At 33.7% G+C, this 17,779-nt stretch overlaps 1 protein-coding gene across 15 annotated transcripts in view; it reads left to right on the forward strand.

The window, feature by feature from the left end:
• Window positions 1–17,779, forward strand: part of LOC128990511 (MAP kinase-activating death domain protein) — a 126,549-nt gene that overhangs the window by 53,956 nt on the left and 54,814 nt on the right. For all 15 annotated transcript variants that reach the window (XM_054412889.1, XM_054412890.1, XM_054412900.1 and 12 more), the window contains exons 2-4: window positions 14,027–14,255; window positions 15,712–15,880; window positions 16,693–16,849. In XM_054412889.1, the coding sequence (XP_054268864.1) occupies window positions 14,142–14,255; window positions 15,712–15,880; window positions 16,693–16,849 (440 nt within the window). In that variant the 5' untranslated portion in view covers window positions 14,027–14,141. The remainder of the gene's footprint in view (window positions 1–14,026; window positions 14,256–15,711; window positions 15,881–16,692; window positions 16,850–17,779) is intronic.

Genomic DNA, 17,779 nt, shown 5'->3' on the forward strand with positions numbered 1-17,779 from the left:
ATAAGCACACACTCCCACAGTTTGTAGTATCGGTAGCTGGGGAGTTAGTGGAAGAGAACAGCTTGTCCTGATTTATTTAAGTATCCCCTCACCACCCGTGGGGCTATACAACCCCCACTGAGTATTTCACACTCAACTTACCCTGAAAATAAAGGAACTACATCTGCTTTTTTCTCCATTTCATTAGCACATAACTTCTTTAAGAGAAGTTAAAAAAACTGAGCATTTAATTAAAGATACTTTTTGAGATTGAACTAACATTGAGTAGTAAAAAAAGATGTCGGTCACAGTTGGAAATGCTGTAAATCCATAGGAACTCAGATTAGGAAACCACGCCCTCCAAAATGTTGAACAATATAATTACCTGGGTAGCACAGTAATAAAATACCCCCGCCCCGCCGCAGCAAACCTGCCGACTAAGCGAATTTACAGTTGCCTGAATTGATTTTCAATTAAATGTACAGTAAGTTAGTGCCTATTTAACTAACATTAGGTTTTATGTGTACATAGGCTTGCTGCTACAGGGAGGGTGAAAAGTGTGTTTTTTAGTAAAATATTAATAACTTACACAGTACAAAAAAAAAAAAAAAAATAAATAAAAATAAAAAAAAAACCAAGAGTTTGATCAAAATATATCTATAAACAAGCAAACTACAGCATTTTATAATATTCTTCTTAAGAATATAACATGGGAATTTTAAAATAACAGTTTTTTTAATTTTCTCCGTAACCAATAATTGTACAAAAAAACTTTGATATACTAAATTATTTGTTTTTTAAGCTCTTTAATAAGGTCTGTGAAGAGACATTGGGAAATTTTGAGTTTATAGGGTCAAAAATTACAAAAACCAATTTTTACCCCATAAGACGATCATGCTGGTTCGCAAACTCATTCAAGTTTATCCCGCCTTACACCTTCAAACCAAATTTCATCAAAATCGGACAAAAATTACTCAAGTTATCGTGTTCACGGACACATATATATATAAATCTATAGCCTATATATAAAGGTTAACATGGGAAACTCCAGAGCCACTGGGGCGGAGCCCGAAAGGAATTTGCGTTAAGAGTGCGTCTATATGTTAATCGGGAATGTGAGCTATCATCACACCAAATTTCAGTCCAATCCGACCAGTATTTTTTGCGTTTACTTGTCACAAACATATATCCATACATCCAAACTTTCACATTTATAATATTAGTAGGATATGCATTTATAAAAATTTGAACGAATGGTGTTTTTGGCCTCTGGGGACATCAAAATGAAAAAGTAAATAGGTCCCAGGCCTAGGTCTTACCATGCCACCTACGGTAATAGCTACTTCCCTACAGGGAAATTCGCTAAAAGCGACCACAGATGCATTAAAAATCACAAACAGAATTAACAAAGAAGCCAAATGTCCAAGTAAGAAATCTTATGATATCGTAAAATAAAAAGACCAAATTAACAATGCTTAGCACTTGTATTTTATCTTTGCGTATGGCTTAGAAACATTTACACTCAACAAAGATGACTACCCCTATACAAGGTTCTGATTCTGTACGTACAAAAACAACATGAGAGAGGATCAGAAACAAATATCTTAGCTGGGATGTGAAAGAAGACCGTTGGAAAAATCAAAATTGGTAAAACTGAAGTGGTTTGGTAAATTGGATCAGTAGCATTTAAGGAAGAGTTGCAAACGTCTAGTTTCAGAGTGAGATTGGTGAAAAGAGAAGAGGTGGAGGTGGAAAACCATAAAAAAATTACAAAACATCATAAAAGTAAAAAAAAATTACTTCTTAATCTAAAAATATAAATATAAGTGGAAGATGAAGACCTTTACATTGAGATATGAGGGTAGCAAAGGTTTCTCAGCCAACTTGGGAAACTGGGACTGCTAAATCAACGACAATGACGATCGTGATGATAGGATATATAACCTTTTAACACCTTCCATACCTGCTTTAGGAATTTTTGTCGAATCCCCATATCATTTCCTTTTACTAATATGTATACACAGTAACAGCACTCTATCACCAAATTACGTTAGCCCCGACCAAACCCCTAAAATTAATACAGCAAATGTTACCATAATATCATCAAAAACTAAGAGAGGTGGAATTTCTACACTAGGCTACAGTTTATCTTCTCTGTCAGTGGCTAAATTCAACTATGCTCAATTTGATTCAAAATTGGTTACAAATTGTCAAAATAGATTGGATAATCTGTGTGATAGTGATATGTTTAATTTCATGGCAAAACTCAACATGTAATTTAGCTGTAAAAATAAAATACAAAATCAAACAAAAAATAAAATCCTACATATATATTTACAGATAACAATACATGAGAATAACATTTACTAAAAAAAATCAACAGCAAAACTGTATATCAATTTATTTTATTAGGAGGACTGGTATAGCGAATAATAGAGGAAAACACAACTCAGCAGCAAACGCAAGCTTGTTATTTGTGAGATGGTATTGTAAGTTGTAAACCATGCTGACAGTAGTGGAGACATCACTAGGGAATTGTGGGAAATATCCAAGCTTATCCTTTCAGTGACAGCAGCTCTCTCAGGACAAGTCCATTTTATTACTCTCTTTCTCTTTTGTCTTATTTGCTCAGCTTACTGGATCTGGGAAGAAAACCCGACAAAAAAACTTGCCGCCAAAGGAAAAATCTGTTTTTAATAATTGAGTTTGGTTACATGTTTGACCATTTATACACTGGTAAGAAATAGACATTTTCATTTCATGTACGAAGTGTTAAAATTAATGGAAGTTTAGAATTAAATACCCCCACAGATAACCTGCAGACTGAGCAAATTTCAATTTGTCCGAAACCTTTTTTACAATTTTTCTTTTTCTTGATAAGAATAACATAGGAATTTTAAATGTACAGTGTTTCGTAACTTTCTACGTAACCTTTAATCGGACAACAATACTTCATTAACAGTACAAAATTGTTTTTTTATGCTCTACCACAGAAAAGAATTCTTTTATTCGCTTTCATATATTTTATATGCATCAACCCTAGCTGAAACAATTTTTAGATCCAATTCTCAGTATATTAGGGAGAATGTGATCGAACGAAAATTGGACACGAAAAAAGAAATCCTATCCAACCCCTAATTCATCCCTTCTCCTTCTACCAACCCTTTAATTAACCTAGAGTATAGTATGGTAGACCGTATACCATCATTAGTGTATAATAGCAAACCGCTGCAATAGTAACACAGTGACAACGTAGGCAAATTAGTTAATTTACTCTGTGGTGTTTGTGTCTTGTAAATTAAAGGGTTGGTTACTGTTAAATTTTACATTACTTTAAAGAAAGTGTTGAATTTTTCTTAGGTCAACATTAAACAATGCAAATTGAATGTAGCCTCTTTCGGAAATAAGTTTAAAAATTATGTGTTGTTTTTCTTCTACAGTGATTTTTTTTAACATTTGTTATTATTAGATAATTATTTTATTATTAAATAGCTCCCTCTTGCTCCCCCATAATTATTTGCTGTGTTATTGATATTGTATGGATAAAAGAGTCATCAAGAAATTACGTAAGTGTAAAATGATATAAAAAGCCTTTAGTTGCTTTAAATGATTGAAATTCAACAAACCGAAAGGTATAACAATATTATAAATGTGTCATTCATCTTCGTTTGATCCTTGATGCTTTTAAAAGGTTTGTGTTTTATTTTAATTAATTTAATTTGAACATACTTAAAATGAGAAAGATTTTCTTTTGGTATTATATTAATTTTGTAAAATGTACAGTAGAGTCCCGTTAGTCCGAAATGGTTGGGACCGGGCCCATTTCGGATTACCGAATATTTCGGGTAAAAAGTTTTTTTTTTTTTTTTAATTTTTTAATTTTTTAAAATTTTTTTCCTCTTACTTCTAACTACTATTTTCGGAGACAGGCACGAGCCCGGGATTGTTTTTCACATTACTTAAGGCTAGACCTATTGGCTGCAGCATTATCACTTGATAAAATCCATTTGTGATTTGGCGGACGAAAATGTAAAATGTTACAGTAATAACAAAAATGGTGAAATTTTACTAAAATACTCTACAAAAAAAGTCTATCTCGCCCAGCCGCTACAGAATACTTTGACGAGGTACAGCTAACTGTGTCATTTGAAGTTTAATAAAAAAAATTCAAAAAAATTTCAAAAATTTCAAAAAAAATTTTTTTTTATAAAAAAATATATTTTTTGGTTTTGCATTAAGCGGACTTTTGGATTACCGAAGTTCGGATTATCGGAACTCCACTGTATTATAATTTATAGAGTAGTTCTTTGACTGAATTATTAAAATACATTCCTTATTTCACATGTACGACTGGTGAGAAAGCCGTGTTCCAAATTTCATTAGTATCCATCCTTATGGGGAATTAAGGTGAACATAGTTTCCTTCTGCTTTTGAAAAAACTATTGAAATACTATTTACAGTCTGCTATCTTGTTTCAAAATTGCAGTAAGCCTACTTAAAAAAATCTAAAAGACAGTGTAAACAAAAATCTTAGATTAGTAGTGCACCACGATTTGAATCAAATTCCTTCACGTAATAGGTTTTCTCTCTTTGAAGTAAACAAATTAAAATCGGTGTTAACCCTTAAGATTGTTAATGTCGCAAACCGAGAGATTTATTGTACAAGAAAGAGGAAGTATTGATCTCCGGTTCACAGATCTGTGCGTCATGGGATGAATATCTCTCTAACCCCCTTATAACCCCCTGTGTTCTCCCTATAACCCCCCTATGTTCTCCCTTTAAACCCCCTATGTTCTCCCTATAACCCCTCATGTCCATCCACGACCCTCTGTAATCACCTACGCTTCCCCCCCTTGTAAGCCCCCCCCATATTACTGCAATCTAGACCCCCTCAACCTGCTTCTGTTCTATTTTACTATCGTTCAAATTTACAAAAATAGAGATGCTGTATTAAACTCATACCTTTGTGCAACAGGAAGGAAACCTTAAGCAAAATATGTGGTCCTTTAGATGGATTTTTCATCTTTATGTAACAGCTGAAATAAATTAAAAGTACCGACATGGTCCCCCCCAGCTTGTGTCAGAGTTTCTTTGATGTGTTACCGTTAATTTTTCTAGAAATTTACTAAATTAAAAAGTATTTAAACAAAATATATTTAAATATGCTTTTCCTCTGATAAAATAACTAGCCTAAACAGTATAAAGTGCACATTGAAAAATTTATCCCAAAAGAAAAATTTTAGACTCTGTCAATACAACCCAAGTTGTAGAGCTTATATCGTGAGGTCAATATCCAAGTTTGGGGTTTTCTGGCTCGGAAATGATTTGCTTTGGTTGTCGGGTTAATGGCATTCAATGGACATCAAAAGGTTCAGTTACGAGTACAAGAGCTTCTTGCCTGCTCTACAGTGTAGTAGAACTGTTGATATTTTTAACTAAATTCTCATTATTTTTTTATAGATGAGGATGTATCAAGTTCAACTCATCTTCGTTTAAAAGTAATTTACCATGTAAACTGTACAAAATGTTTCACTTAATGTCTAAAGAAATAAGATTGTTAAATAATTATTAACTCTTTCAGTGCTTTGTAACGATATATCACTCTGCGTATTTTCCCCGAAAAGTGCTATGGAATGATATATCGTTGTTCGCGTTTCTTCTGAATAGTGCTAAGCGACGATATACTGTGCCGGTGCAACTTTCAATTTTGTGAGTTTAAATGGGCATATCGATTGACTCGGTTGTTGTTTCCAAACAACGATGGTTTCTTTCGATTCTTCATATGATCGTGGATATTGTTCCTTAGCACTTTTGAGATGAAATATTTTTTTTACCCATTTATTTTCTCGCATAGACTCTGCCCCTGTGGCAAGTATAGCACTTTTTGGCCAAAATAAGTAAATAACTCTAGAATTTTGTGGAAAATTACAAAAAAAAAATTCTAGCTTTGAAAGGGTTAACAATGCACAATAAAACAATATCATCAAAGATACCACATATTACCAATTCATTATCATCATCATTAGATCAGCTGTTTAATTAGTCAGCTTCACGTATTTCTAAAGCATTACTTGTAAATCACTAAAAGGAATGGATAACATTGAATTACTGAGGGGGGTTCAAAGTTTAAACGGTACAAGCAAGGGATTAAGTCTTAAAGCAAAGTTATTTAGTATATGCAACAATTGAAATACAATGCATACCATACCAAATATTGCCATAGACAAAATATGAAATCGTGTTATAGCTACCTTATAAGTATGTACTATACCATAACAATGAAAATATATTTAAAAATATAATATTTTTAAATTTAGTAAACATTTACAATAATGTGCATGATTTAAATGTTGGTCATTAAAACTTATATTACATAATCTGTTTTACCACAAGCAAGAATTTGCAGCACGGCTGACAGTCTATATTTAATTTTTTATCTATGCTTATCGGACGAATGTTATAGTTCCGAGTTGGGATTTCAAGAAGAAAATTTATTTATTTAGCCAGAATTCATGGATTTCCACTAAGGATGTCCAAGGGAGCGCGCCATGAGCCGAGTTCGCGTACAAACCTCGCTCGATTTTGAGAATATACATGTGAATGGGTGTTGGAGATTGATTTGAAATTATACAATATAGATATGGAGTTGTACATTTATATAGGCTTGTATAGGCCCAAGAGCAAGTTTAAGAGGTATATCCCAAAAGACAAAGAAATGAAAATGTTAAACAACTCATACGACTAATATATATAGATAAGATAAGACAGAAATATAGACTACAACATATCAAATCAGTCAATAGAACAACTAGAAAGGGGAATGGTAGATGTACTAGCAATTAGGCATGGGCGGGGAGTTAGCCCAAAAACCCCCTCGTCAAAAAACGGCAGCGACAAACTATACTACTATACACCGCTGGAGATGAGAAGCGCGGGCCGGGAGCGCGCTTGAGTTCTGCTGCAAATCTCACATGATTTGAAAATATATGTTGATTTGTAATGTTAATGGAGTTGTACAGTAGTATAGGGGATGTATAGGCAAAGATCAGGATTTTTGGTTTTGGTGGCCAAAAAATGATCCCATGTTATTCTTATGGGGAAAAACGCCCCAAGTGGCTTCATACCCGTAGTTCACCACTACTAATTAAGAATATGTGAGTAAGGTTTTTTCGTCTAAAAGAGAAAATTGGGGATGCAGATACTGCAGATGTTACGTAGGGGAGATTCACACCCTCGAGGAAGGTTTTGGACAGTTTTTATAAAATATTCCTCCCTCCACAATATTGCTTACGCTTAAACAAAAGTAATTTAGGATTGGTAAAACTTCTTTGAATCAGTCCAATAATAGCTTTTGGTGTAGGGTTTTTATAGTATAGCGCATATATTATTTCGTGAATTCATAAGGACATATAAGTGAAGTTTTTTAATTAAAAATCAATTAATCTTTAATTTCAATGATGTCACATAATGAATGATGTGTCTATTAAAATTTTGATCATTACTTTATCATATTAAAGATCATGTTTTTAAAGAAACCTTTATTTAAACACAAATGTTTGTAGAACATAAATAGGCCAAGTCAACATATTTTCACCCAAATAAGATGAAACTTCGCTCAAACACGATTTCCGACTCTTCTGAGGGGGGGCATTCTAAATCGAACATCTACCTCTAAAAAACAGAAATATATCGTTAAAAAAATAGTTAAATAAATGCAATTCTTTGTTTATGATAATTTTAAAATTTTAATTTCTTTGTGTTTGTAACTTGAGTAATCATGTGTATAAATTTGTGTAATTGTTTTGGATTAACAATGTATTTGAGTATTCATTGTTCTTAACTATCCTTCAATTTGTAACATTAGTCACTTTCATACCAATAAGGTAAATTTTTTCTTTGTTGCATCTGTACCATAAACAACAATTCCGTCTAATACTTTTATTAAAATATTTTAAAATCACCTTAATAACTACATAACATGCATGAAGTATGGAAGGTCTAGCATTTTGACCAAGATACGTTTCGGATTGAAAACCATTACGTTAAGGGATGCTCCTTGCTTTACTTAGGATGATCAATTATTGGGATCTAGAATGTTTAGTTGACCGCCAACCAACAACAATCCGGCATCAGGTTTGTTGACTTGCTAAACTTTTCTATCTTAATCTTTAATCAAAACAATTTAAAATATAAGTTAAGTAACTAAGGTACCCTTGACTACTACTTGAGCAAAATTTTAAACTCTCATTTTATATAAATTATCAACGGTTCATGGATATTTAGATATCTAAATAAAGTAAATAAGTAAACCTGGTACATAAGGTTTAACAAACATACTTTTTACACCATTGTACTTACGTCGGTCAATATTGTCCTCTTGGACAGGTGGTTCAACTGGTGGGGGAGGGGGGCGTCTCCTAGGAGGATTAAACATTAAGGAGAGGGCACGCGAATAGGAATACACGTGTTGCGGTGAAGAACACTAGCAGAACTACACACACTACACTAGTGTTGCGGTGGGCTTTAGCAGAACACTAGAGGGGCACGCGGAGCCGTAGAGTGGCAAAAAGCCTCGGCTATAACATGGGAGAGATAGGGAAAAACGCGACGCGCGCTGTTTCGAATTAAAATTGCCGCTAAACTAAAACACCCGTGTTATTCACCGATGGCATTCTTAAAGTAAATTAAATTTCCTATCGAACGGTGTCAATCATTCCTATAAAAACTATTATTTATTATTTATTATTGAAGATCAAAGTTGAATGAATTGACCTGGACTTTGAACATATGATTACTATAATTACGTTTTTGAAAAAAATATGATGTATCTACAAAAATTAACAATTTATTTATGTTCCTTAAGAGTTTCTCGAAATAAAAAATATATATTTACCTATATTTAAAAGTGGTATTTATAAAAATAATCACAATAAAGTTTTTTTTATTTTTCCAGTTTATAAAACAATCTTACTAATAATAGGTTAACATGAAAATTTTAATTCGGGTGGTGAAATACATTTTAAATTAGCATTTTTCATAGTTTTCTTGATTTGTTAATATAATTTTTTACCAGTTTTAAGTCATTGATGTGCTAGACAGGTGATTTTAAATAGCCAAAGTTAAGAAAAAATGCAAAGCCACTCTAACTTTTTTTTACACCAACAGCCGTTACAATTAAATTACAATCATAAAAAAAACAATTTCTTGGTAATCAAATTCTTGATTTTTTTAATATCATATTGAACTATATTTGATCTGTTTGCCCAAAGAAACTTCGAGTAAAAAGTGTAAATGTTCAACAATCATCGCGTCTTCTGACGCCAAAGTGCGTTTATCATTCTTTTAAAGGATTAAAACCTATTTTATTTCTCTTTAAGAAAATGTTCAAATACACATACAGTACTACTTATGATTTGAGTTTTAATTTATGAACAGTAAAATCCATTGGTGATATGGCGGGATTTGAACCCGGGACCCCATGAACCGGAGTCCCGCGCTCTGGTTAGAGTATTATAAATAATAATACACAATACAAGTATGGCAAAAAATAAAAACAAGGACAACGAATTCTAAAATACAAGTCGTCCTTGTGTAAATTACTCACCTTTGAACGTACTATTGGTTCATAAATATGACTTTCCTCTTAATAGGTTCCTAATATTACGGTTAGAATTTAACTTTTTAATTTTCGTAGCATGATGAAGTCTAATTTTTAAATAGTCAATTGATATTTCTGTTACCAAATCTTCCAGTAACGCATACAACGCAGTATGAGAGGGGGGCGGGAGAGTAGCGCTGCCTCCCCCCCCCCTCCTCAGTACGCTGGCTTCAACGAAACTACAGCGTGTCCTCTCCTTAATGTTTAATCCTCCTAGGGCGTCTCCCCCAGATGACATACCACAGGCCAGTGACAGCGCCTACCACAGCAGCCCCCGTGACAAATGGATGGTCGCTGGAAAAAGATTATTGTGTTATTGTTAATATTACAACCCAAATAGAAAGTCTCTCATTAATAAAAAATTAGTTTTACCAAACAATTATAGTATATTATTCTACCCATGAGATAATTGGCAAGATACAACATAACATTCCAACCCCCAAGACCCCGTCAATCATATAATCTCTACTTTTTCATGATAGCCAAAATGACGTATAGAATAATGGAAAATTGTAATCATTTCAGCTAAATATAATTAATGGCCCTTGAACGAGCTATTAGACCATGGTAAACCATTCTTTAGGATCTATTGGTCTTTTTCAACAATCACATTTCAAAGTTAGTCAAAGTTTTTAAGTACTGTAACTAGCAAAGAAAAAATGCTTAAGGATCAACTTTAAAAAGTAACACTCATTATGATTTACATTGAGAAAATGTAGTTTGAAGCAGTACATTTTCTCGATATAAAAGTGGCGGATATAACTGAGTTACGATTCTTAATTAGACACATTTCTTTTAGATTTACTCATGAAATAAAACACAACGTTTAAAGATTACTTACTGTTAATCTGTATCATTAGAGAAGACAATTTCAACATATAGACTCATAATTCGAGTTATCAGATTGTTTTCTTACTGATTAGTATATCGATGAAGTGAACCTAGTTTGCCTTTATCCCATTTCTAAACATTGTTAAATTATATTACAACTACCATTAAATACTAAAATCATTAACAATCATTAAATTGCTGTTAAACTGGTCACTCACAAAATGAAGTTTAGAATTGTTTCCATTGGTGGTCCTAACCGTTGAAGAGTCTTCTAAGAGTCTTCTAAGTCTTCTAAGAGTCTTGTAGAAGAGTCTTCTTCTAGAAAGTGGTGTAACCCTTGATTCTTTTCGCTAATCAAGTTCTCCTGTTTCAAATCTTCTGCTTTTTTTATTAAACTGAATTAGCTGTACAGCTCAAAAAATACACAAGTTTACATCAAATCCTAAAAGTTGAAGTGAAGTAAATTCGTTGCTATGGATTTGATAAAATTAAACAAATAATGGTTTTTTTATAGAATAGCTCTATGCAAAAGTAAATCGTTCCATTACACTTTTTTAGGCGTTTTTTTTTTCAATACAGTATTATCAAGCATTTCATAAATAAAATAATTTATAAAATACACAACTTCAAGCTCCTAGTACAAAATCAAATAAATAACAGATTATAAATACGGTGTTGTAGTTTTATTTACTCATATTTCAAATTGTAGTCAAAAGTATAACAGTACCATGGAGCGCAAAGCCGATGAGTGCTTTTCCAGGCGAAGTAAAACATTTGCGTGCCCGGTAACACAAGCGGGTAACACACCAGCCTAAAAAGTATAAATTTATCCCCAAATTAGAAGAAACATTTTAGACTCTGTCAATACAACCCAAGTTGTAGAGCTTATATCGTGAGGGAAATATTCAAGTTTGGGGTTTTCTGGCTCTGTAAAGATTTGCTTTGGTTGTCGGTTCAATGGCCTTCAATGAACATCAAAAGGTTCAGTTACGAGTACAAGAGCTTCTTGCCTACTCTACAGTGTAGTAGAACTGTTGGTATTTTTAACTAAATTCTCATTATTTTTTTATAGATGAGCATGTATCAAGTTCAACTCACCTCATCGGTTAAAAGTAATTTTTCTTGTAAATTGTACAAAATCTTTCACCTGATGTCTTAAGAAATAAGATTGTTAAATAATTATTAACTCTTTCAGTGCTATGCAACGATATATCACTGTCCGTATTTCCCCCGAAAAGTGCTATGGAAGGATATATCGTTGTTCGCGTTTCTTCTGAATAGTGCTAAGCGACGATATACTGTGCCGGTTCAACTTTCAATTGTGTGAGTTTAAATGGGCATATCGATTGACTCGGTTGTTGTTTCCAAACAACGATGGTTTCTTTCGATTCTTCATATGATCGTGGCCCGATATATTGTTCCTTATCACTTTTGAGATGAAATATTTTTTTTACCCATTTATTTTCTCGCATAGACTCTGCCCCTGTGGCAAGTATAGCACTTTTGGCCGAAATAAGTAAATAACTCTAGAATTTTTTGGAAAATTACAACAAAAAATTCTAGCTTTGAAAGGGTTAACAATGCACAATAAAACAATATCATCAAAGATACCACATATTACCAATTCATTATCATCATCATTAGATCAGCTGTTTAATTAGTCAGCTTCACGTATTTCTAAAGCATTACTTGTAAATCACTAAAAGGAATGAATAACATTGAATTACTGAGGGGGGTTCAAAGTTTAAACGGTACAAGCAAGGGATTAAGTCTTAAAGCAAAGTTATTTAGTATATGCAACAATTGAAATACAATGCATACCATACCAAATATTGCCATAGACAAAATATGAAATCGTGTTATAGCTACCTTATAAGTATGTACTATACCATAACAATGAAAATATATTTAAAAATATAATATTTTTAAATTTAGCAAACATTTACAATAATGTGCATGATTTAAATGTTGGTCATTAAAACTTATATTACATAATCTGTTTTACCACAAGCAAGAATTTATTAATATACAGAAAATGAACTGTAGTGTTCAGTAAATTGAATATTTCATCATTACTTATTTAATATGTTAAGCAACAGTGATAATGATATATCTTCATAAAATATACAAAATACACGTAAATTAATTAGTAAACTTTATTCCAGAACTAATTCAACACAAAAGATAAAATGTAAACAATAACAATAATATCAACAATAATCATCTGATTATTTAAGCATATGACAGATAACATTACTAGCAACTACACGTATATTATTAGAAGTTAGAGGCAACGACATTTTGACGTCACAAAACAGTTAAACTATATCTAGAACTGCATCAAACTTGAGTAGTTTGATCGTTTGATACACCATAACATCAAGTTACCAAGTTGGATTGAGTCCAAGAATAAGCCAGCCCACACTGTGATTGGTTAAGTTTTATGTAACAATGCTGGATGGGTTGGGGGAGGGGGTAACAGCTTCCAGCTTCTGATGAGGATTGACCCCTCCAGCTACTATCTATATGTAGGGGCTGCCTGACTTAGTTAAATATCTAATTATAAAATGTGCCTGAGGTTAAATGTAACTTTTGAGTGTTGAACAATCCTTTTAAAACCTGTCATTCAAGTTTCCTTTCTTTGAAGTTCATATTTCGCTAATGTTCGTGAGTTAATGTTATTCAAGGGACTGTGGTTAAAATGTTGTATCATGCTTGGTATAAAATAAAAATATTATTCCATTATTGTTAGGTACAAGAAAAATCTAAAAAGATAATATGATCGTTTCTCACCTATGAAGGATATCATATTCTGATAAGTAGTGAAGAATTTTTTTTGGTCATGATGGAAAATGTCCACCTTAGACCCTTAAATAACACTGAAGTTTTTAAACAAAATTACCGTTTTAGTCGCCTTTGTTCTTGAGTTAGATGTTTGTGTATCAAAAACAAACTCATCACAAAAGTAATGCAATATAATTAATTACTAAACAAATGGTACCTGCATTTATGCGATCAATGTGTTGCTAAACCAGCCTCGACTCACAAAGGAGTCATCGTCAGGCAATTCTCTCGGATGGATTACAATCCTTGCCAGGCTTCTCTGACTCCTACTTTCGTTTAAAGATCTCTAAATAACTGTTTGCAAAAAAAGTGTCATCTATGTGTTTTATTTTGGATTTAGAATTTAGCTTTCATCTTTGGTCATGCTATATTTCCTTTTTTATTTGTTTGGTTTTAAAAATAAGTACTTGTCATTTATTTGGTTATAAAAAAATATGTACAATGCTTGTAAAATGTCTTATTGTACAGTCTTATAGTACAGAAGTATAATGGATACAATTAATATAGAATACATAATATTTTTGTCAATGTTAACTCATTTACATTTTGCATCTTTCTTTATTTTTTTCCAATCCTGACTTAAAATTCCATTTACGCCAGTTCCAAGAGCTCAATGTTTATGGGTGTGCAAAATTATGCATTCCACCCCTCCACCTTCCACCTTCCATTTCCACCTTCGTGGAAATCAATCTTCAAGACAATATTTTGTTTCAGTTGATGAAGATCTAACGGAAAGAGGATGAGGCCGCTGCCAGAGTCGCCGAGACTCGCTTTTTTCGAGTGTCCGATCTTAACAAATGAACAGTCCCAGGTGACGTAATAGTGAGTCATGGCAGACATCCAGAAGAAGTTTCTTTGTCCGCGGCTGGTGGACTACTTGGCCATCGTCGGAGCACGTCCACCGACCCAGCGGTCAGGGAACAATGCCTCTCCACCGGTGCAGGTAATTTTGCAGAAAATATTTATTTTCAAAGGTTGCAGCCCCTCTAAAAATTGTATTTGCCTGCTCCCACGGTCCTAAGGCTTATCAGAGAAGAGTATAAAGTAAAACAAAGGGTGAGCTGATACTCTACTGCTAAAAATGTTAGTGGTGGCATTGGGACACAACCCTTACGGCATCATTGTTATGGATCTATAGCTCTTTTCTCCACCTAATCTAACTTACCATATTAATTTGGCATGAATGTAAACCTACGGCAAATATTTGTAATAACATAGATAATTATCAATTTACACTATTCATACCTTTAAAGACCCTTAGGTAAAAATGTATAATGTCACTGTTCAGCGCATCAAGTTATCAAGTTAGATTGAATTGTGTGAGAAAGGGCTAATCCAAAATCAACGTTTTAATTGGTCCCGAGTGACATTTTTGGTTATACAAGTGGGAATGGTTGCCCCACAAGGATGGTGATTAACCCCTAGACAAGAAAAGGTACATGTATAAATAATGTGTGTTAGGCCCTACTAATTACTACTGACTAGGCTTGTGGCAGACTAGGCTTCAGCAGTTCTTGTGGTGATTAGCACCTCAGACTTCAGTGCAAGAGGGGTGCACTAGATCCCCAGCATATCCAAAAACTTTTTGGGGAGTGGACCAGTTTCACTTGAACGATTCAGTGATTCTACCATACGAAATTCCACAGTTGTAAAAGAAAACAACTAATAAAAAATACATCCCTCTGTTCTGCTACTTAAGCGAATTTCCCTATAGGGAAGTAGCTATTACCGTAGGTGGCACGGTAAGACCTAGACTCGATACCGATATCCTATTTCATTTTGATGTCCCTAGAGGCCAAAAACACTATTCGTTCAAATTATATACTGTATATATATATATATACGTCCATGAATGCGATAACTTGAGTAGTTTTTGTCCGATTTGGATGATATTTGGCTAGAAGGTGTAGGGTGGAATAAACTTGAATGAGTTCGCGGACCAGCATGATCGGACTATGGGAACGGGGTGTTATGTGGGGTTTTTGGGGGTTAAAAATGGGGTTTTCTCATTTTTGACCCTCAAAACATAAAATTTCCAAATTTTTCTCTACAGCATTTAAAAAAACTTGCTTGTTCATGGAAATATTTTAATCAAACTTGGTAAATTTATTTATTTTATACTTCATATATTCATATTTCACTAAAAACTCACCTTGTTAACCTCCCTGTGGCAGCAAACGTAGTTGTTAAACCTAATGTTATTTAAACATAGATTTGATTTAAAATCCAATACTGGTGATTGGAAATTTGCTTAGTCTGCTGGTTTGCTGTGGCGGGGTATCCATGGTATAACAGATAGTCCTCGGCCACCATACTTATCAGCAGTACACTTTTTACGAACTACAACCTAGAATTAATAGTGATGATTTTTAATGCTGAATCACCATATGTGTCTCTAGGCTCCAGAGCTGTTGCGCCGCTACCCAGCGGACGACCACAAGGATTTCCCCCTGCCTCTGGACATGGTATATTTCTGTCAGCCTGAGGGGTGTGTGTCGGTGGGGCCGAGACGGACAGCCTTGCGGGAGGCAACGTCCTTCGTCTTCACTCTGACTGAGAAAGACTCTGGTGAGCTATGAAGTACTGTGAAGTTGACATGATTCCAAGTTAATGTTGTATATAAGAGTTTGCTAGTTTGTGTTTTTTTTTCTTATAAACTGACTTTTCAAGCTTATCAAAGTGGAAAGCTATGTATTGTAAAGCTGTAGCATCTTTGGTGTTACCGATCTTATGATGATTTTTAGTGTGAAAAACTAAAAGAGGACTTAAAGAGAACTTAAATGGTAGCACACTAATTACACTATGTCTGGTTGATTAAAACATTGGCTGCTTGTCCAAATTATAGTTTTTTTATACTTCAGTAAAACTATTGTGATAAATAGTCTTGCGGTTTTCATGGGAACTTTTGTGTCTATTTAATTTCCTTATACATAATCATAATAGTAAATTTTTTCAGTTTATTTTTCTAAGGTTTCCATGTTTCCATAATAAAATCACGTCTGATGGAATGTTCAGATAAAAATATAATCGTTCAAACTAAAAGTGAAACAAAACTGTGACTTCATTAACAGTATTTGTGATGGATAATCCGCCTTCCTTTTGTATAGACGGTGTTATTAGTACCTAGGCAATTGAAATTTTATTGGTCTTTTCACTATAGAAGGTATATGTATCCACTGTAAAAGTCATAGAAGAAAAACTGACAAAAAAAAATTGTAAGGGTTAAAACTACATTTAAACTATACCGTGATTTACTTCTCCGGAAAAGCGGGTGTCCTTATCCATACGTGATCATTCGTTCAATTGTGAAGCTCTTAAGTTTACCAAATGAAAAATACTGAAGAAACCAAACTGCTGTGTAAACAGATGTTTGCTTTCAGGCAAGAGCAGGTATGGGATATGTGTCAACTTCTATCGACCGTTGGAGAGAGCAGGGGCAGCACCTAGTGGGTCTGCGCGAGACAGGCGCGACAGACACCTGCGCAGAGAGAGTTGGCGCAAGAGTATGGACAAGAGCAGTGACTCTGCGTTCTCAAGGTGGTATCCAATGAAAATAAGGTTGTTTAGATCATTGTTCCCCAACCTGTGGTACTTGTACCTGTTGTGGTAGACAGAGACCATTGTAGTGTAGGTGGTGACGTTCTAAGGTATTTCAACAAATACCAGAATATTCTGACTGTTTAGTGTTTATTTCAGGATTTTTTGGCCTGCAAGCATTAATAAATAGCCCATTGGCCTCTGTGTATGGACAAAAAGTCGCTAGGAAGATGTCAGAATTGTTATGCTAGTTTAACCTAGTAAAAACTAACTAACTGACTTGGAATAGAACTCTTAAGTATTATCGAACAGATAATTCTTGCACCAGGTGCTCAGTACTCCACTACAGCATTTTTTAAGAATAAAAATTTAGTCTTCCCAGGAAAGGTTTATAAGAAAAAAATAAGGTTGGCAAAGTAATAAATCATAAACATACAATCTTTCTAGAATTTCCTCCACATTACTACGCAAAATAGTTTTGTCTGGTGAAGTGGTACGCCAGGGAAAAAGATTGTGAAACACTGGTTTAGATTAACAGTCTAAAATGAAATTTAGAGTTGACCCTTTAACTAAAAAAATATGTTTGTAAAAGTAAAAAATAATCTAGCTAAACCCAAAGATAATGCTTAAAAACTTGTGTGTAAAATTAATACACAATGTTCCAATAGGTCTTCTAGTTCAGATTTATCCATGTAGTGAGATCTTTGCTCAGTAAGATGTTCTGTTGCTTCATTTGAAGGTTGTCTTTCACTCACGTACATAGACATTACTTCTAGACTATGTTGTATCTCGCTTACCTACAGTATTAATATTTGTTTGTGTTTTTAAGCTCTGTGTACGTGTGTGTGACTAATTTATACTTCTGTTGACCACATTTAAATGAAGTTACAAGACTTACTGAGACTGTAGATTACTATTTTAGTTGGTCAA

Source organism: Macrosteles quadrilineatus, unplaced genomic scaffold, assembly GCF_028750875.1.
Source record: "Macrosteles quadrilineatus isolate MER2022 unplaced genomic scaffold, UCM_ALF_1.0 Scaffold_3__2_contigs__length_128488019, whole genome shotgun sequence".
In the NCBI taxonomy this organism is placed as follows: domain Eukaryota; kingdom Metazoa; phylum Arthropoda; class Insecta; order Hemiptera; family Cicadellidae; genus Macrosteles; species Macrosteles quadrilineatus.